Source organism: Gymnodraco acuticeps, unplaced genomic scaffold (assembly GCF_902827175.1).
Source record: "Gymnodraco acuticeps unplaced genomic scaffold, fGymAcu1.1, whole genome shotgun sequence".
NCBI lineage: Eukaryota > Metazoa > Chordata > Actinopteri > Perciformes > Bathydraconidae > Gymnodraco > Gymnodraco acuticeps.
In genome coordinates, this window is record NW_022991223.1 from 88,688 (window position 1) to 109,579 (window position 20,892).

The 20,892-nt window shown below is 43.4% G+C and overlaps 1 protein-coding gene and 1 pseudogene across 2 annotated transcripts; one reads left to right on the forward strand and one right to left on the reverse strand.

Annotated features, from left to right (window-relative positions):
* Window positions 1-1,132: 1,132 nt before the first annotated feature.
* Window positions 1,133-4,517, reverse strand: ndufc1 (NADH:ubiquinone oxidoreductase subunit C1). 2 transcript variants are annotated; one of them, XM_034239408.1, is made up of 4 exons: window positions 4,378-4,517; window positions 3,528-3,631; window positions 1,398-1,470; window positions 1,133-1,225 (listed from the first exon to the last, which is right to left on the reverse strand). In XM_034239408.1, the coding sequence occupies exons 1-3, from the start codon at window positions 4,421-4,423 to the stop codon at window positions 1,411-1,413; spliced, it is 210 nt and encodes a 69-aa protein (XP_034095299.1). In that variant the 5' UTR covers window positions 4,424-4,517; the 3' UTR covers window positions 1,133-1,225; window positions 1,398-1,410. The 2 variants fall into 2 exon arrangements, with proteins under 2 accessions (XP_034095299.1, XP_034095300.1); XM_034239409.1 differs by having other exon boundaries at window positions 1,394-1,470.
* A 90-nt stretch (window positions 4,518-4,607) lies between these two features.
* Window positions 4,608-13,443, forward strand: LOC117561808 (annotated as a pseudogene).
* Window positions 13,444-20,892: the final 7,449 nt, after the last annotated feature.

The following is a 20,892-nucleotide window of genomic DNA, read 5'->3' on the forward strand; positions in this document are numbered from 1 at the left end:
ATCAGTTCTCAGCCCCACTCTATTCACACTCTACATGCTCCCCCTTGGCTCTATCATCAGCCGACATGTTACGCTGATGACACCCAACTGTACCTCAGGATCAACCCTACCTCCTCTGCAGCCCTGCCTTCACCCACACTCACTGACTGCCTGGAGGAGATACAGGCGTGGATGAAGCAACACTTCCTGAAACTCAACAGCTCCAAGACCGAAGCCATTATAGTTGTCACCCCACACCAGGTTCGGTCATCCACCATCACCTTCTCCGGCCAGGACATTACCCTCTCCTCTACAGTCACCAACCTGGGTGTGAAAATGGACGCCCATCTGACCTGTGAGGCTCACATTAAACAACTGTGCAAGAACTCCTATCACCTCAGGAATATCGCCAAACTCCGCCCCACACTCACTGACAAAAGCATCCAGAAGCTCCAGTACATTCAAAACAGCGCTGCTAGGATCCTGATGAGGGTGCGCAAATACGATCATATCACCCCCATCCTTAAATCTCTACACTGGCTCCCCGTGGAACTGAGGATTGAATACAAGGTCTCCCTCCTCACCCACCAGTGTATCCATGGAACTGCACCCCCCCCCTACCTCAAGGAAGTCCTCACCCCCCATACCTCCTTGCGCACCTCTCGCTCCAGCAATACCAACCTCCTCAAACCCCCCAGGACCAAGCTCCGTACTATGGGAGACCGGGCCTTCTGCTCGGCTGCTCCCAGTCTGTGGAACGCTCTCCCCGACCACATGAGAGCACCACAGACCGTGGAGGCTTTTAAAAAAGGCCTCAAAACCCATCTATTCAATAGAGCCTTTTCCTAGACCTTTTATCTTATTTATTTATGTATTTAAAAAAAAAAAAAGTATTGCTTTTTATTCATTCTACCGTGTTGTGTACTGTTTTATTTTGTTTCCATGCTAAATGCGTGTAGCACTTCGGGATCTGAACTTAGATATGAAGTGCGATATACATTAAACCCATTATTATTATTATTATTATTATTATTATTATGTTTGGAAGGCTGTTGGGAACAACACACATATACTGCTTATCTCTGTTTGGCACATGAAATAAAGAAGTGTCAATAGATAAACTATACTGATCAACCACCACAGCAACAGCGAATACATTTCACATGATACTTTTTTATTTGACACAAAGTGAGAGTGAAGAATCAGGGAGAGTGGGAATACAAAGACGTGGACGATCAGCTGCATCCTAAAGACAGAGAGCAGAGCATCGGGTTTTAGGTTTAGATTTGACATCTTCACAGAATGTTGCAGAATACAAAAACAGCTATATTGGCAATATAGATATCCAATTACAAAAATCATGTTATACTGTATATATTTCATTCTAGTATGATCAAAACAAACAAACACTCACATACCATTGTGGGGGGGTTATTCCAGGCCATTCCTCACTCTGTACTCATGTAGATCTGCACTGTTCTGCTTAAAGAGCTGGGGGGGGGGGGGGGGGAGGACAGTAACAACAAGCCATTTATTAGTATTATCCCATGTTGAATTGGATACTTCTTCATATTCTAATACATCATCTCTACTTCTTCTCTGTCTGTCCGATTGGCAATAACTGAGTGTGTATCCTCAATGGCTTCAGATCATATGAATCACTTTGTTAGCTTCTTATTGCCACCAGAGGCCTGTACTACGAAGCCGGATTTTCGCTTAGCCGGCTAACTTCAGGGAAAACTCTGGGTTTCCGGTCCTACGACGCTGGTTCTCTTTTTAGCGGGCTAGATCTCCATGGTAACTTATGCTGAACGGCTAGCCTGGGGCCTATACTACGAATCAGGATTTTCGTTTAGCAAGATAACTTCTGGGATTTCCGGTCCTACGAAGCTGGTTCACTTTTTAGCGGGCTAGATAACTTATGCTGAACGGCTAGCCTGCGCCGGAGCAGGATAGGTTCCAGGATAAGAGATCAACTGTGCGGAGTTCTTCTTCTTCTTTGCTTTAATGGTGAATCGCTTCCACTTGGAGCATATCGCCACTATACTTTTGATTTATTTAATGTATAAACTGCCCATATTGTTCTTGTAGAACAGTGTTCACGTAAGCCTGCACATTGATTTTATTTTTCATTGAATGTAACCGTTTCAATAAGGATACATCTATTATAGGTTGAGGTAGAAACCATGGTGGAACAGCTGATAACAACAGTGTGCAGAGTTTAAAGCGATCAAGTCATATTACAAGATAAAGGAAATACAGTTTAAACTGCCGTTGCAGTTCAAATCACCGACTGTGAGAACGTGAAAATGAATAGAATATCACCTCCCATCTTCAGAGCAATCTGACTATTATAACTTTAGCGTTAAGAAAGCTTACTTAAATATCTGCCACAACATAACGGATCAGAGTAACATTACGTTGCCTACAGTCCGCGGCACTGTGAGTGCAGACGTCGATGTGTCCCATTATCATTCATATCACTTCATAATGTATCATATATTTCCTTATCTGAGTCAGCTGAGCCGTATCTGGCCGTGCAACACTCACAGTGTCACATACTGTATGCAGAAGTATTATTTTAAGCAACACATTAAGTTGACGAAACACTCGAGTCAAATGTAATTAAAGTCAGATCGTGTTTTAGACGGGGCAGTGATATCATAAACCTGTTAATGTACGCATTCAAACACTTTTTCTGTTACCAGCTGTATTCACCTTGCAGGTGCAGCTATGTGGCTTTTATCCTGGATAAAGTGTTTAAGTCATGGATGTTTAAAGTTTAACTTCTTCATATTTTGACTCATATGACGCTGCGCTGTCAGTACGCTTCTCCATGTTTGTGATTGGTCGAATGCTCCAAATACCACCCCTTTCATGTGAACGTGCACCTAACTAGATAGGAAACGGCTGGCTTGAGCGATTCACTTGATAACCAGCGTCGTAGGACCGTTTAGCAAGAGTGCGTTTGTTCTGGATTAGGCCAACCGGCTAACTCAAACATATCCAGGTTATGTTGAACCGGCTTCGTAGTATAGGCCTCTGGAATCAAATCAAATAACATCAATAACAAAATAAGGGGGATACTGGGAACCCGAGAACCCCACAGACCAAATGCCACTTGAAAATGCTTTGCCTCATGAAGATAATTGTATAGAATACATAAATGAATAGATACATTGAAAAATTAAACATACAAAATAAAGAAATAATAAACATTAAAAAAAGCATTCAACTGTTTGCTGCCCTTTCCTGGGCAAAGCAAACAGTGGAAATACTTTGAGATCCAGTCAATGCTGAATGGTGCTCAAATGTTTCCCTCAGCTACAGGATTCAGAAAACTATTTGGCTGAAAGACAAACTTATCTTGATAGGAAGGCCGATGACATGCATTGCGTGCTTGGTGTATGAACAGAGTTTGGTATTCATACAATAAGACGGAGATAAGCTCCTAAGCGTCAAACAAACTGAGTGAGTTTACTGTAGCACTATGCCAACTAATGATGGTCTTTATAAAAGGGTATCTGTAAACTGGTGTGGTTCTTTACCAGGCCCCACAAGAAAGCAGTTGATCCAAAGGCAAGGCCCACTCTGATCCAGTTAGGTTTAGAAATGTCCACTTTGGAGCTTTGGAAAATAGACCTGGATCCAACTGCAAAACACATGAAAATAACAAGAAAAACGGGGCCGTTAATCATTTGAAATGAACATGGACCGCACTGGCAGTCAGTACTTAAAAGTGACATCATTGTGAGAAGAAGGAAGTCTTGCAGACATATAAGAGATGACTTTACAACATTAATAAAACCATGCCCTTCAACTGGCCATATTCCATTTGAATCACAGCAACTTGTTAGATGTATGTTACTGTGTGCTTTAGTGGATCTGTGTATCTTTGGTTTTAAATGAGTGTTTTTAAATGTCAATTATTAATGCTCTTAATGTCTTTCATTTTTGTAAAGCACTTTGAATTACCTTGAAATGTGCTATTTAACTAAACTTGCCTTGCCTAATGTTGGAATGAAGTCTTCTTTCAGATGTGTTAATTGCGTTAATATTAATAAGAAGAAGAAGAAGCGAGTTAGCATTACATTGCACAAGCCTCTTAAATAAATGTGTCGTGAGAACACATTTCATGGGAGAATGGTAAAGGTCAAATGGTTGTATCATTCTTACTGTTACACTATATACGCATTTAAAGAAAATATTAGCAAATAGTTGTAATCAAATTCACTTTAGGGAATAGTAAAGCTCCTGTGTGACTACAGTGCTACATGAATGCTAAGCTAAGGTCAGGCTTCATAACAAATACAGCGTTAACGTTGTACAAAACAAGACAAAACCCGGCTCTTTCAAAATCATAACCTTTTTTTTATTACCGCGATGTGACAATCTTACCTTTGCTAACAAGAGCAGCTCTAGATAATAACCGGGTGAAAGACATTTTAGCTTAACAACAGCTCCCTTCAACCGATCTGTGATCCTGACACTCTGCGGTTGATTACATTTCCTGGAAGGATGAGTGGAATGGATGATTCAAGATCGCCGATACATCGATCTAACCTTCTTATGTTTGCTGTCACTTAAAATAGTTGGTGTTTTAAACTAAAATCACTGTTAGTGAGTTTTAGCGCAATTCGCTTAAAAAAAATAAAAAGGGATATGGAATTTGGTTGGCAACTGTCGACAAAACTGGACATAGGAGCGTAATGATGCACTGACTCTACATTTAACATAATAAAATATGTAGGCCTACTATTTTGGAACATAACAGATACATTTGCTATGTGTGTATTTATTCGTATACATATTATTTATTCACATTACGTGTTGACCCTGCTCGCTTGGTGCTCCTCACGCAGACTCAGACAGCAGCCCTGCGGTGACCCGGAGGAGAAGCACATCGGCCATTTTTGCTCGGAAGGGGGCCTGGGCTTCAACACGTGAGAAGAGGAGCCTGAACAGTCCAGGATCTCTGACTCCAAGAGGATATTATTCATGTGTGAACCGACAGATGCATAGGAAGCCACCACAATGCCCACAATCACCCTGCCGCCGAAGGAGAATGCTCTCTTCAAGAGAATATTGGTAGGCTAATGCCTGAGTTAGCGTTAGCTCGCTGGCTAATGCTAGTTTACCAAGTAGCCGTCAGTTATAGCAGTAGCTAGGAAGCCGCTAGTCAATAACAAAACTGTTCCGAACACCAAACGTACTTTCACTGTCTCTGTTATTAACACGTAGAATTAACATTGCAAGGAAGAAAGCAAGCCGTGTAGGGTCCTAGCTATGCGTTAGCCTTCCAACACACCAAAGTATATGAATGGAAGCTCCACACATGACAGCTTTAGAAGTGAGGGACAGTGGAGTGAGCTGTGCAGTTACAGGCTGCTCTGCACTGTGCATAAAGTGTTTATGTGGCCAAAATAGTTCAGTTTAGTTCAGATTTCACCGCAAGCCAACTTTCACTTAGCAATTAAACTGTTCACCTAGCCTTTTTACCAAATTACATTTAAGCACAAGTCTATAACCCAATGATTTGATGCCACATTTAAATTGGGCATATCTTTTTAACACACACAAGACTGAAATAGTTAAGTGGTAATCACAATATTGAGTCGTTGACGGTATACATGACATTTACATTCAAGTTATAGTACTAGCAATTAATTAATAGAATATAGCATCAATTCACTAATATTTATTTGTGAGTGTGTTCTTTACTTTGTCAGTCAGGAAACTGAGGGTCAGCTTGTCTTATGACATTTCATACACAGCCTCCATCTTCAGTTATATTTCCTCTTCTTTGCTTTAATGGCGAGTGTTCTCTTTCCTCAGTTTTACACTATCATGCTAAATGCACCTGCCAGGAAGGCTGTGTCCACTCTAGGGTTAGGTATTGGTCCCTGGACCACAGTGTCAGCACTTGGCATATTATTACATGTTGCACCTGAACCGGCTGTCTGGGATCAGGCAGGCTGTTGTCCTCACATGTGAAGTCTGCTTTGTCTGTTGTTGCAGAGATGCTACGAACACAAGCAGTACAGAAACGGCCTGAAGTTTTGCAAACAGATCCTGGGGAACCCAAAGTTTTCTGAACATGGAGGTAAGACACCAGCTGCTTCATTCAACAGGACTTTTGAATGTGCTGTACTCAGTCCTTTCAGGTGGATAAACTATGCAACAGAAGTACTGCTTCTAAACTACTTCAAACATATATCTTGGGTGTTTCCCAGCTGTAACGTCTTGTGTTACAGGAGCAGCAGTGTGTTCAGGCATTACAATATTATAAACATTTAATAAAGTATAGACAATAATACATAAAATCTAAAAATAAGCAGCAAATATAAACATATCTACAGTAAAAAATACATTCATCACAAATAAAACACTATACAATATTCTGGATAAATTAAAATGATCTATAAAAGACCAAAACAACTGCAGTAACAGAAATATAAGGCGCTTTCACACTGCGGTACTTTTCCCACAAAGGTTCATGTGAACTTAGTTCATGTGAACTCTTTTATCGCGTTCACACCAAAAAGAGCCGGTACTAAAATTAGTTCATGTGAACCTTTTTACCCCCTCGAAAGTCCCTGCTAGAGAGCAGGGACTTTCGAACGGCTCTTTTGTGAGAAAAGAGCTACATTTCTGATTGGCTGGAAGGATTGCAAACCACGCCCCGCAAAACTCCCAAAAAGTTTTGTGAATCCGCCATTTTATTATCCTAGCATTAGCATTATTAGCATTAGCATTAACCCAGCGCAGAAACGCAGAGAGACTAACTTATGGCAACACAAAATAAAACATGGGAGTGGTGGAGATGAGGAGGTGTCGGCGTTCTGGCGATTTACTCGGAAGGCTTCAGTAGAAGCTGCTGGGAGTCCCAGCAGCTTCTACTGAAGCCAGTCCCTAACTCCGGGGACTTCGGGCGGCAGTATACGCCGTGAAGTGAAGTGTTTGCGGCCTGCCGGTAAACCCAAAGCAGAAGAAGAACAAGTGACGTCAGCGGCTTCATTTGCCTAATCCACCCCCAGGGACTTTTTCCAGTGTGAACGCGATCTGTACTTAGTTCATGAGAACTAAAGAGTTCTCATGAAACTAAGTTCACATGAACCTTTGTGGGAAAAGTACCGCAGTGTGAAAGCGCCTATAGATTTATACTCCAGAGCAAAGATATATATATATATATATATATATATATATATATACACATATACCATATACATGAGATAGTTTATAAATTGCAGAAGTACAAGGTGGCTGTTGTGTGAATTGTTGTTGGTTATGGAGCGGGAGGAAACTATAACTAGGGCAGCGAGTTCTCTGCCACCCAGAGGTGAGGTGACTTCCTGTATCTGAGCTGGAGCTGGAGCCTGTTCTGTTGGATACCATGCCATGTTTAACATGTTGGGTATTAATGGCACAGGGAGGAACTGCAATAACCGTCATGTCTATATATTTGATGTCAGCAGTGATTATTCATTAGAACTCAAACGTCTTCTATTAAGCTAGCAAGCAAACTAAAGCCATCATTTAAGAAGAAATAAAGAGCAATGTTAACCCTCTTTACAACTGTTGTTGCTGAATGTGTCCCCCCCCCCCCCCCCCCCCCCCCCCTCTGTGCTGCAGAAACGCAGGCACAGGAAGGGTTTAAACCCTCAACTGTCTGGGCAAGAAGGAGGATGCGTACGAGCTGGTGAGACGAAGGCCTGCGCAAACGACCTGAAGAGCCACGTCTGTATCCTTCCTGCAGCAAACACAGCACTCCCCCCCCAATTCAGCTTCATTTCTATCTGTTTGTTTACATGTGTAAGCGCACCTGGATAGTGCACTTGCTGTTTTTCTTTGCTTTCCTGAACTTGCTCTTCCTCCAGGCTGGCACGTGTACGGCTTGCTGCAGCGCTCAGATAAAAGTACGACGAGGCCATTAAATGTTACCGCAACGCTCTGAAGTGGGACAAGGACAACCTGCAGATCCTGAGAGACCTCTCTCTGCTGCAGATCCAGATGAGAGACCTGGAGGGCTACAGGGTGAGGGGGATGTGTGTGAGAACAGTAGCTTCCAGATGAGAAGTTGGGGGGAGGGGTTAGGCAGGGGCAGACGGTTACCCATCCTCCTGTACAGGGGGTACAGTTTATTTGGTGAAGAGAAGACAGAGGACCAGTGAACTCACTGCCTGGTGGACAGTATCATGAGATGCATGTCGGTACTGACATGTTGCTGCTTGTCTCCTCTGCAGGAGACCCGGGTACCAGCTGCTGCAACTGCGTCCGGCCCAGCGCGCCTCCTGGATCGGGTACGCTGTAGCTTATCACCTGTTGGAGGACTTTGAGATGGCCGCCAAGATTGTTGAGGAGTTCCGCAAAACACAGCAGGTAGACCAAAGCTATAGACCGCTCAACAGAGCTGTACACATTTCATCACAACTGATATAGAAGAACCGCACACATTAGACTTTTGTACTGCGTCAAAGCCGCAGGATCTGGGGGTTACTTTGTTTTCAGAGGCGCTGAGACAGGACAAGCCTTACGTTTGCTATGCAACCATTACCAGCTAACCATATGATACGAATATCTTCAGGGTGTTATTACATTATTAAAGTGGAGCTAATTAATGATGTGTGATATTCTAGCAGAGGTGCTCGGAGAAAATGAATATAAGTTCAAACACTGTCTGATCTGAAAGTCAGGGTAACGACAGACCAGAAATGAGCACGCATAAAACATGTGTCCAGCCCCTCACTTAAAGCAAGTCGGAAATAACAGATTTGTTTATAAAACTCCAGTCATCATCACAACGTTCTTCAAAAGGGTTCAAATAGCTAGGGTAAAGAAATAGGTGTTCAATAACTTGTAATAAATCATAAGCTGCCATTGATTGTGTCGTTGAGTTGCTACCATAACATTGAACTGACTATGCATCACAGAATCCATCTTCATCTATGCTTGAAGAAATATTAGTTCAAGCCAGCCAAAATGCTGAGTAAGGGTTTTAAATCCTCTGCTGAACACTTTACTGTGTGTGTGTGTGTGTGTGTGTGTGTGTGTGTGTGTGTGTGTGTGTGTGTGTGTGTGTTGTGTGTGTGTGTGTGTGTGTGTGTGTGTGTGTGTGTGTGTGTGTGTGTGTGTGTGTGTGTGTGTGTGTGTGTGTGTGTGTGTGTGTGTGTGTGTGTGTGTGTGTGTGTGTGTGTGTGTGTGTGTGTGTGTGTGTGTGTGTGTGTGTGTGTGTGTGTGTGTGTGTGTGTGTGTGTGTGTGTGTGTGTGTGTGTATGTGTGTGTGTGTGTGTGTGTGTGTGTGTGTGTGTGTGTGTGTGTGTGTGTGTGTGTGTGTGTGTGTGTGTGTGTGTGTGTGTGTGTGTGTGTGTGTGTGTGTGTGTGTGTGTGTGTGTGTGTGTGTGTGTGCGTGTGCGCGTGTGTGTGCGCGCGCAGACGTCTCCGGATAAGGTGGACTACGAGTACAGTGAACTGCTCCTGTATCAGAACCAGGTTCTGAGGGAGGCGGGTCTGAACAAGGAGGCTCTGGATCACCTGAACAGCTTTGAGAAACAGATCTGTGACAAACTGGCTGTGGAGGAGACCAGAGGTGGGTCCATATGCCCCCCCCCCACTGTTCCTCAGAATGTGTTAGCGTAACACTATTTACAATTGCTAATGGGCACTCTTTATATTTGATTTCCATTTCGTAATTTAGACTGACTTCCTTCTATAGTACAGCCATCTATACATTGTAAGCTTTGTGCATGTCCGTGTAGGAGAGCTGCTGCTGAAGCTGGAGAGGCCGGAGGAGGCTCTGGAGGTCTACAGGAGGCTGCAGGAGAGGAACCCGGAGAACTGGGCCTACTACCAAGGCCTGGAGAAGGCCTTAAAGCCAGGTGAACACTGCATGATGGATTCATGTAGTTATACTGAGGCTATTTGTAAGACTGTCAATCAGCTGTGCATCCTACAATGCATTTGCAAAGGCTTTTGGCCAAGGGTTGACTGGCAACAGAAATGCCTCTGAGTAAGAGGAGTAGTACAAAGAGTAAGGGTTAATGAAATGGTCCTTCAGTCTGTACCCTGAGGTTCCTTCAGACTGAAAGTATCACAGTGGCCTGCAGTATAAGTGGGGGATAATATGTTTACTGTTGATGATCATTTGTTCTTCTTGTGTGTGTGTGTCCAGAAGGTGTAGAGGATCGTCATAAGATTTATGAAGACTCCTGGGTAAAGTTCCCCAAAGGCCTGGTTCCCCGGAGACTGCCTCTTAATTTCCTGACAGGTAAACACCGTGCAGCAGCAGGGATGGAGGACTAATCAGATTACTCAGGATTTCATACGAATGGGTTGTATTCACAGGATTGGAAACAGCATGGCCTCTAACAAAGAAAGGCTTTCACTGGGGGGGAAATGTTGCCATGATTTTGCATGTAAAGCAGAAAGGGGAGTGCCCTCACAGTCCAATCAGGACGGTTTCAACTTTAAGTTCATCCACATCATGGATGAACTTAAAGTCGACGACGACGACATTCTTGACACAGAGGGCTTCATCACTTTGCGTGGGCCCACATGTTGCAGTACCAAACACTGTCTCCTGGTATTCATCTGAGTAACTCATTCAGAACGTTATGTGCACCCCTGGCTCTATAGGTTTTGGTGCGTGTAAATGGGCTGCAAAGGCTCAAATCCCAGAGTCCCCACCAGAGGGAGTTTCTCTCCCCCACTCCTTTGTCTTCGTACTTCAGGCCAGCTAACCAATCAGAGCAGACTTTTTGAACATCAAAGCATGGAGACATGTCACAGTAGAGCCAGTGAACATGATCTCTTCAACAGGTCAATAGTAACAAGCCACAAAGCTCACTCTTCTTTACCTCCACTGTGTGTGCTGCTGGCCAGGGGACAAGTTCCGTGAGTGTCTGGACAGCTACCTGAGGATGAACTTCAGTAAAGGCTGCCCCCCCGTCTTCACCACCCTGAAGTCCCTCTACACCGACAGAGCCAAGGTGAGCCCACTGAGCTGAGAACATTGGAGTCCTTCTCGTTCCTACTCTCAAATGAAACAGCTAAACTTGCTTTCTCCTCATGCAGGTGACACTCATTGAAGAATTAGTAGTCGGCTATGAAAGCTGCTTAAAAACCTGCAGAATATTCTGTGAAAACGGTGAGCTGTGCTTGCTTATTTCCCCTCCATGTATTTATTGGATTTGAATGTATAAGATAAGAAGTACTTTATTGAGCCCAATTTGGGAAATGTTTGTAATTGATAAGTGACTTGATGTGAATCACATATCAAGGCAGAGCTGTGATGATGTGTAACATGTGTGCAGACGAGGGGAAGGAGGAGCCCCCCACCACTCTGTTGTGGGTGCAGTATTTCCTGTCGCAGCACTTTGACTTCATAGATCGGCACGGCACGGCCCCTGGAGTACATCAACGCGGCCATTGACAGCACCCCCACCCTCATCGAGCTCTTCCTCATCAAGGCCAAGATCTACAAGGTTTACAGTGAACTCACACTCAGTGCAGTATGAGGTGTTGACTTTGATGCTCTTTTATTGTGTATGAACACAGAACATATCAGGACTGGGGCAGCAAAACTCTATCAGTGAAAATGAGAAACACAAACCAAGATAGCAGTGCAGTGTTCCAAAGTCAAGGAAAGAAAGACATTAAGATCCTAGATATTTATAACAATCCCATTTCCCCACTATTTATCCCCCTCCTCCTTTTGGAGAGCCAAAGTCCTTTTCTCCACAGAGCCCATAGAAATGGTTATGTTAATAAGGAGAGCAATAGAGGTGGAGACAGCATTTTGTAATAGCTTTTTTACTTGTGGCCATAATAACCTTCAAATGTATTTAGAACTTTTCTGAAGGCCTTTAGGGATATGACCGAAGTAGAGTGAGATTTCAGGTGGAGGTCTTTAAGCTCTCTCTGTGTCGCTGCAGCACGCGGGCAACATAAAGGAGGGCGGCGCGCTGGATGGACGAGGCCCAGGCCCTGGACACCGCCGACCGCTTCATCAACTCCAAGTGTGCCAAGTACATGCTGAAGGCTGGGCCTGGTCAAGGAGGCCGAGGACATGTGCTCCAAATTCACCAGGGTGAGAATGTGTCCTCCTTTGTAGTCCAGTCAGTTTATACCAGGGGTGTCCAAGCTTCTTCCAAGAGGGCCGCATTTGATCATGTGAAAATGCCCGGGGGCCAATAGTCCCTTCTGATATTTTTAACCATTAAAGTAACTTACAGATACAGTGTTGTATAACAACTATCATTGTCACAATTATCTTCATTTTTTCAAATGGCAATATAACTCAATATAAGCCACTCAGCAGACGTGAAGAACTCTAAAAGCACGCCCTTTCATTCTGGAGAGTCAGATGACATTGAACAGATGATGGAATACCTTAACTTTAAAGCACCTATTTTCAAATGGGGTGACAGTCAGATTCAGGTCTGACATTGTTCAGTCAAACCATACACAAATGAATTGATTCGGGAAACATCTCCTCCATCACCGAAATGCATTAGAAAGAAGTCACATCAGTTTCCATTTTGGTCAGATCTTATTTCATGGGGAAAAAACAACACATGTAAGATCAGTGTTGCAGTGTGTGGTGGAAAAGAGTCCAGTTAGTTACAACCCCAAATGAGGTTCAATCCAATTCATTGGCCAACAAACAAAGCTCTGGTTTCAGGGTCCACCCAAAAGCAGCACCTTGAACAGAAAAGGCAAACTGCAGCCTGTGAACCTCTGAGTGGTGCTGCCGCCATGCGGTGAAAGGATGAGTTACCATTTAAAGATGTATTCGGTTCGACAGTGCAACCTGGCAAACTATAATAAATAATACATTATAAGAGCCAAGCTGCGGGCCGTCTTACATCAGTTGTCCCGCAGGCCGGACTTTGGACATGGTTTATATAGTATTTCAGTGGACAGAATCCCTTCCTCTGTTGTCATGCCGTAACCATGGTGAACTGACATGCCTACAGAGCCACGTAGAGGTTGGTAGAACCTGTCTGGGCATATGTTTTGGAGGTAAATTATTCCCATGTTGCTTTTCTAAACATCTTATATTTGATACAGACACACAGGAGTGCTGTTAGGCCTGGGCACATGTATCTCTTAATGCAAACAGGTATTGAATGCAAGTTAATAAAAGTGTTCCAATAGAGACCACTGATATGAACAATATGAATCTAATCAAGAATGTTTGAATGCTGACATGAGTTTATATTATTAGATTATAAATATTGGTACTCGCGATATAGCCTTAAAATACCGAGATCATATTTATATGCTTTATCCCCCCCCCCCCCCCTCACTGACGTGTGTGTGTGTGTGTGTTTCAGGAGGGGGCGTCTGCCGTGGAGAACCTGAACGAGATGCAGTGCATGTGGTTCCAGACAGAGTGTGCGCTGGCCTACAAGGCCTATGAACAAGTTTGGAGAGGCCCTGAAGAAGTGCCATGAGATCGAGAGGGTACGCTCCCACAGCTACCATTTACTGTAGGAGCCACACTTGTAATAGTTTGTTTCTTGTAACCTGTCAAATGGGTGTGGCTAATGGTATTTAGGGCGCCTGGTGTATGTGGAGGTTGGTAGTATGACATGTGAGGTCTTTTGTTGGACCTTATGGTTCGGTTATTGTTTATTTGATTCCTTAAATGTTAACTTCAGTAGGGACTTCTATTATTTATACGCGTCCAAGCGATAAGCAAAGATGAGCCTCTGAGCGGCCGGATTCATTGGGAATATAGCCGTCACATTTATCTTGATATAGATTTGCAGTCTGTTATCCAGACTTCCACTTGACTCTTCCTCTGCACCCCTCTCTTCCTCCCTCTGTCAGCATTTTGTGGAGATCACAGATGACCAGTTTGACTTCCACACCTACTGCATGAGGAAGATGACGCTGCGCTCCTACGTGGACCTGCTGAAGCTGGAGGACGTGCTGCGGCAGCACCCGTTCTACTACAAGGCCGCTCGCAGCGCCATCCAGATCTACCTGCTGCTGCACGACCGCCCGCTGAGCGACGACAGCAAGGAGAGCCAGGCGCACACCGGTCAGACCCGCTGTCAGTTATCCTTAACATGATCCCAACATGTCTGGATCAGTCTTATATTGTCCAAGGGATAAACAACCATGATGTAAATAATGTATTTATATGTAGCAGGGTACTGCATATAAGGTAGAATGGAGCTGTTGTCCTTTTATTGACTTATTCTCATTAAACACACCAACCAGAGTAAGTGCTATATTGCTCTGTTCATGCCATAGCACTCAGGATCAGTGTGTTGTGCAGTCAGTGTGAGACAGTTGAGGTGGCAGCAGCTTCAGGTTGTTCAAAGATCCATTCTCAGGAAAAGGGAAGCACTGGTGCTCCAATAATCAATATTAGGACATTTCTTAAAGTGTCTTTTGATGTCATCAAAAGTTACATGATCCTATTCCTGAGCTTTTTTAAAAACTGCTGAGTAAACCTGTTTATTTGAATTAGCATTTGGTAAACAATACCATCTTGGTGACAGCACTCTCTTCAAAGTGTCACTACTACAAAAAAGTAAAAATATCCTGTTGCCTCCTGCAGAAAATCTGAACGACAAGGAGCTGAAGAAACTGCGCAACAACAGAGGAGAGCGCAGAAGAAGGCCCAGCTGGAGGAGGAGAAGAAGATCGCAGAGAAGGAGAAGCAGCTGGAAGAACCAGAAGAAGAAGAAGGAGGATGATGATGAGGAGATAGGAGGGCCCAAAGAGGAGCTCGTACCTGACAAACTGGCCAAGGTGGGTCCTGCTCCCTCCCAGCATGCTCTGTGAATACAGCCTGTCTGCTAATGATAGTAGGTTAGGTCAAGGTACAGTGGAACAGTACATGTTCTATGTATTCTATCAATCAATCTGCATATTAGGATCTGAAGTATTATTCAATTCCATTCAAATAGAATACAAAATAATCATATTACATTGAAATGTGATCCAATAGAATATTTTCCAGTGTGTAATGTTTCTTGTATTCCTTAATTACAGATATATTATACATCAACATGTGTCTCCTCTGTGTGAAGAGAGTCTGGACAGTCTCAGGAACAATGACCGCCCTCTTCTTGTCATGATCTATTTATATAAAACCTGTCTGAAAATCAGCTGATCAGATTTTGGCCACTTTGTGATGTCCACAATGTTTATCACCTGAATCTCCTCCTAGAGCACCTTTGTGTGTTTTTTAAACCAATCATCTCTCAGAGGGGCGTGGCCAGCAGCAGCTCATTAGCATTTAAAGCTACAGACCCAGAATCAGCACTTTTGGATCAGTAAGTCCCGAACAGAGGGGATTATGGGATGCTGCAATGATCTGTTTTGGTGTTTCAGCCAATCAGCGACCTGTTCTATATATATCTGAGACCTCTAATATTGATGAAAAAGAGTATTAATAGGGGACGTTTAATGTGTTTGACCAGGGGGAGAATCCTCTGGAGGAGGCAGTGAAGTTCCTGATCCCTCTGAAGAACCTGGTGCGGAACCAGATCGAGACTCACCTGCTGGCCTTTGAGATCTACTTCAGGAAAGGTCCCTGCACTCACCACGCCTCACACTCATTCATGCACTCCACAGCAGGTAACCATACCAACGATTCTCAACATTATCTGTCTTCTTTCCTGCAGAGAAGTACCTGTTGATGCTTCAGTCCATCAAGAGGGCTGTGGCCATAGAGCCGTCCAACCCATGCTGCACCAGTGTCTGGTGCGCTTCTTCAGAGGAGGCAAGTACCCTTTGAGCTCAATATGTGTTCTACCCAGAGGTGGGAATTAAGTACATTTACTCAAGGTACCATATTCAAGTACAATTTTGAGGATACTTGTACTTTACTTGAGTATTTCCATAGTATACTACTTTGTACTTCTACCCCACTACATTTCAGAGGTGAAGGTAAATCATGTACTTTGACTCCACTACATGTATTTAATAGCTTTAGGTACTTTACAGACTTTGGATGAATGATCTAATCAAGTGTTTTAAATCAGACTTTAGTTCCACCTGGAGTAAATTCACAGGCTACCCTGCAGAATACAAAGTCATTTAGTGTTATTAGGGTTATTTGTTGCGCCTCTTCTGCTCCACATGCATTCCACAACATTCCACATCGCCGAAACTCCATTCAAACATCAGAACGTTCAGTTTCGATCGGGAATCGCTGGCTATTACTTTTCTCATTCATAACTTTCATAATTCCAGGGATATTATCCCCATAATTCATCACATTTTGAACATGGAAGTCAATGGAGAAAACTCTCAGACTTGAAAAATCTTCATTGCGACTTCAACTGCTAACTGTTCCTTCATACTTTCACTCATTCCAACTTTAAAATGTTACATCTTTCTGACATTATTCGTGTAACACAGCTGTTAAATCAGATTCATACTTTTAGAGATATTAAACATTGTTCAGACCCTTGGTACAGAGGCTTTCTTCTTCAGGATTTTAACATTAGTTTAAAAAAAGAAATAGCCTTCAACATGTCTATGTGCCATTAGTGAGTTTTCCTCAAAAGCTTTTGCCATGGCAACGCATCCCTCGCCGTAAAACACGATGTTCCTATAACTCCTATGAAAATGTTCAAAAAGTGCTCAAACTTCACATGTGTGCTAACGGTCCAGTCGTGTAGACATCTACGTGACAGTTTTGAGATTGCTTCAAATGGCGTTGCCATGGCAACATAATGTTCGCTATGAAACACGGTTTTCTCATAACTTCAGTGAAAATGCTCCAAACGGCCCAAACCTTCACAAGTTTGGTAACGATGCAGCCATCAAACACATCTAAGCGTATTATGGGGTGTCATCAAATACTGTTGCCATGGCGACAGATCATTCGCCATCAAGTTAGTTCAATAGTTTGCCGTTCAAATATTCTGCTGCTTTTCCAAGCCTTTTTACTTTCTTTTCTTCTCTCATCACACATTCAAGCCCCCAGTGTTCATGTATCATTTCAATCTAAAGTCTTCACTTTCTTCTTACACATTACATTTCAGCATAGAGCATTCATCTAGTTAAAACTAGCTGCACCTTTACCAGCTTTGATAACATTTTACTGATCATCATTATAAAAACATATCATATATATTATTCTGAAATGGACCAATCTGCACAACGACTACTTTTACTGTCGCTACTTTCACTATATTTTGATTATAATACTTTTCTACTTTTCCTTGAGTAACATTTTCAATGCCGGACTTTTAGTTGTAAAAGAGTATTCCTACGCTCTTGTACTACTACTTTTACTCAAGTACAAGATCTGAGTACTCGCCCACCTCTGGTTCTACACAAACTGTTCATCCAACTGATTTACTGTGTTTGTAGTTGGAGAGAGTGCCGACCTGGCGGAGGCTGGTGAGGACGGTGCTGAAGCAGGAGATCTCACGGCTGTTTGGGGACCAGCGACCCTCAGAGCTTCAACAAGAAGTCCTGAGCCAACACTCCAGCTCCATCCCCACAGACTGGCTGGTATGCTGCGTGCACACACACACAACACACACACACACACACACACACACACACACACACACAGATGCACACGTATGCATGCGTAAGTGTGCATTATCAGCCATGACAGACTCCATATGACTTGTGTTATAGGATCCGACGAGTAATATTGCCATTGTGATTTTATAAAAACGTGACTTTATATTGGCGTTTGTCCTCAGCTGCTAAGATGATGGTGTATACCTGGAGCCCTCCTGCCATCAGGCAGCCTGTGAGTAAGCTACGGCCTTGGAAGGTCGCTGACTGGGAGAAGCATCCAGGTCTGACCTCACACACCTGTCTGTTCTACATGTACACACTGATTCAGATAACTAACTGTTTGTGTGGTTGCAGGTCAGTACTGAGGTGCTGGAGGCTCTTTGTGACGGACAGCTGGGGGGGGGGTCAGCAGAAAGCTGCGGAGGCGTACCGCCCCGCCTGCCATAAGCTCTTCCCCTACAGCCTGGCCTTCATGCCCCCCGGTTACCAAGACAACAACCCCACCATCAGTGCCAACGGCGACCTGTCCTCGGGAGAGCACGACGACATGGGCAACGAAATGTGAGCTGCGACTACAAGAGACGAAGAGGAGGAGGAGGAGGAAGAGGAGCGCACACCCCCAGACGCCTTAGACCCCGCCCCACCCCCCCTTCCCTGGGCTCTGGCTGCTGTGTGTTGCCCCCACAATGCACTGATCTGGATGGACTGACCACAAGAAGAGCTGGCACATGGAGGAAGGCTGTCCATAGAACTGTTTCAACACACACACACCACACCACACCACACCACACACACACACACACACACACACACACACACACACACCACACACACACACACACACACACACAGGCCCTGTCCATAGACAATCCGGGACAGGGAGACACAGAGGATTGTTGGACAGTGGACGTCTCAGATGGCTGTTAACACAGTCCAGGTTTTCTATAACTCCTGTGTTTTCACGCCATGTCCTTCTTGTAGGTGCATCTGCTTCTCATGTTTTTAAAAGTAATTTATATATTACAAACTGACAAATGGATTAATAAAACAATGTTTGCAAAACCACATGGTGCTGTTGTGAGTGCTGATGTTTAGAATGACTTCTGCTGGGGGGGCGGCTGTAGGGACCTGCAGCAGGAGGTGAAGCGGAGGATGAGAAGCTAAACTGGGTAATTCCCCATTTTGACGTTTTACATTTTGCTTTAGTCTGCTTTGTCACGCTACCTCAGAATACGACTTACTGTTAGAGCCAAAGCATCACAATGTCACAGCACACAAGACAATCATAGTACATTTTTAGTCCTGTGGCTGGGTTATGAGAAATGTTCCTGTCCTATTTCCTAAAGACACATAATAAATGCAAAGTGTATCAAATTCACAAATAATCCAGGCTAACAGAATCAGGGTTCTGTTTGAGCTGGAGAAAGGGATCTGTGGTCCCAAATATGTTGCATGGTTCTGTCAATCCAAAATTGGTTTATTTTTGGGCATGTCCAAAAAATGGGGAAGTGAGCTGCTCCACCATTCCTCCGCTTCTCCAACAAGCATTCTCAACCAATGCTAGATTATTATGTTTTTCATTTTAGTAAGGAAAAAGCTAACAAGACTCTTCTAATGAAATTGACGCCAGTATCTGGAACGTGGAGGAAGTTATTTCACATAGGTTTCGCCAGGTGTGATTGAGTGTTTATCCAAAGTTTGAATCTCGAGTCCATAGTATTTAGTTTGAATCGCAGAATCGTATGCAATCCATCTAGCTTTGTCAACTGTTTCTTCACACAAGTTATTGTTTCATAACTTCAGGTAAATCAGGTAAAGGGGTTTAGCTATTCCCGGTAGATTGTCATAGTTTTGTGATCTCCAATCATTGCTTTCATTGGGACACCTTTGCACTCTCCTTATTTTCCTTCCACTTTGCTTCATACCCATCATCACACCCAAATCACAACAGTTGTTAGTTGGGCAGCCAGGGTAATAATCTCTGAGATTAGGAGAATAGCCATTCCGCCTCCTTCCTTACTGATAGTTAATGTACTATATTTAATCCTTGGCTTTTTCCATTCCAAATCAAATGAGAAAAAATTGTTTGGCCCAATCCTGAAATTGGGTATGTTCAACTTGCACCGGCAATGACAAAAAGGTCTTGGTACATTTTCTAGTCTTAATGCGGTAGAGACAATGTTTAGTAGTAGAGTCGAGCCAGGCACAGATCCATCGTTCACATTTTTAAAATAAATCATTGGACAATATGTTAACCAATTCCCTAGTACTTGATTGCTTTTTGAGACTAATCAATAGGGAGTCTTAGTTTGAGAGTTCGGGGGGGGGGGGGAAACTAAATGTTAAAATGTGTGTTATTTGAATATGAGCTTGTAGGCCTGAATATGTGCCAAAAACATCAAGTAGATCTAAAGGCTGACCTCTGGGTCACTCATGTATAGAACACGTCCTCCAGCGTATAGCACCACCTGGTGTTCTCTATCATCCCATCATCAATTCCTTGTATGTTACAGTCTTCTCTTATGGCCTGAGCCAGAGGCTATACAAAGAGCAAAGACAGTTAGAGAAAGAGGGCAGCCCTGGCGCCTGGACCTTTGCAGATGTAGTGAGTCAGACAGACGTCCATTTACTTTCATTCTGGCTGTCGGGGCACAATATCAAAGCTTTAATACGAGTGATTGAATTTCAGTAAAGCCAAATTGTTACAAAACCAGATAATTCCAGCTCACATAGTCCAAAGCTTTTTCAGTGTCAGGCTGGTCTAACACTGCATCTGTTTCCCTGGTGGTCTGTATGATGTGCACAGAGCATCTAACATGATCTTGTGTTTGGACAAACCAGGTCTGATCTGCGTCTGTCAGATCAGGAATATAAGAGTCTAGCCTTTTGGAAATAATGGACACATTAAGTTTATGGTCCTGATTTAGGATTGAGATCGGCCTATATGAGCTACATAACATTTGATGTTTGCCCTCTTTAGGGATAACAGGGATAACGGCTTCTTTCAATGATGGTGGGATCGATGTATCCAGAAGTGTCCAGTTGAAAGAATTTAGAAGGACTTCATTCTGGTCTAAATATGTTACACCACTCACTTGCTGGAGTCTTGTTATCATCTTCACTTTCATAATGCTGCTACTTGTTTCTTCTACCTTGGCTGTGCGCTTGTTTTTCAAAGATGTAAGTCCACTCAGATGTGCCCTGACTGATGGGAGAATAAAACACCAAGCAAAGCTCCAAACGACATGCCCTTTGAAATCAAAGTATGTTCTGTGGTGTCAGAATGTACAGTAGTTACATTTAGTTTTTATTTAAGCTAAATGTATAAATATACTGTTCACTGACTGCAGACAGTAATTATGGAATGGATTATTATTTCTTTTTCTTTTGACAATGAAAGAGTGTTGA

Bases quoted from the DNA above. Each gene is read 5' to 3' on its own strand.
- ndufc1 (XM_034239408.1), bottom strand. From the start codon at position 4,423: ATGTCTTTCACCCGGTTATTATCTAGAGCTGCTCTTGTTAGCAAAG. The intron at 3,632-4,377 runs GTAAGATTGTCA...TGTGTTTTGCAG, and splicing joins AGCTGCTCTTGTTAGCAAAG to TTGGATCCAGGTCTATTTTC. The intron at 1,471-3,527 runs GTAAAGAACCAC...CCCCCCCCCCAG, and splicing joins CTGCTTTCTTGTGGGGCCTG to CTCTTTAAGCAGAACAGTGC.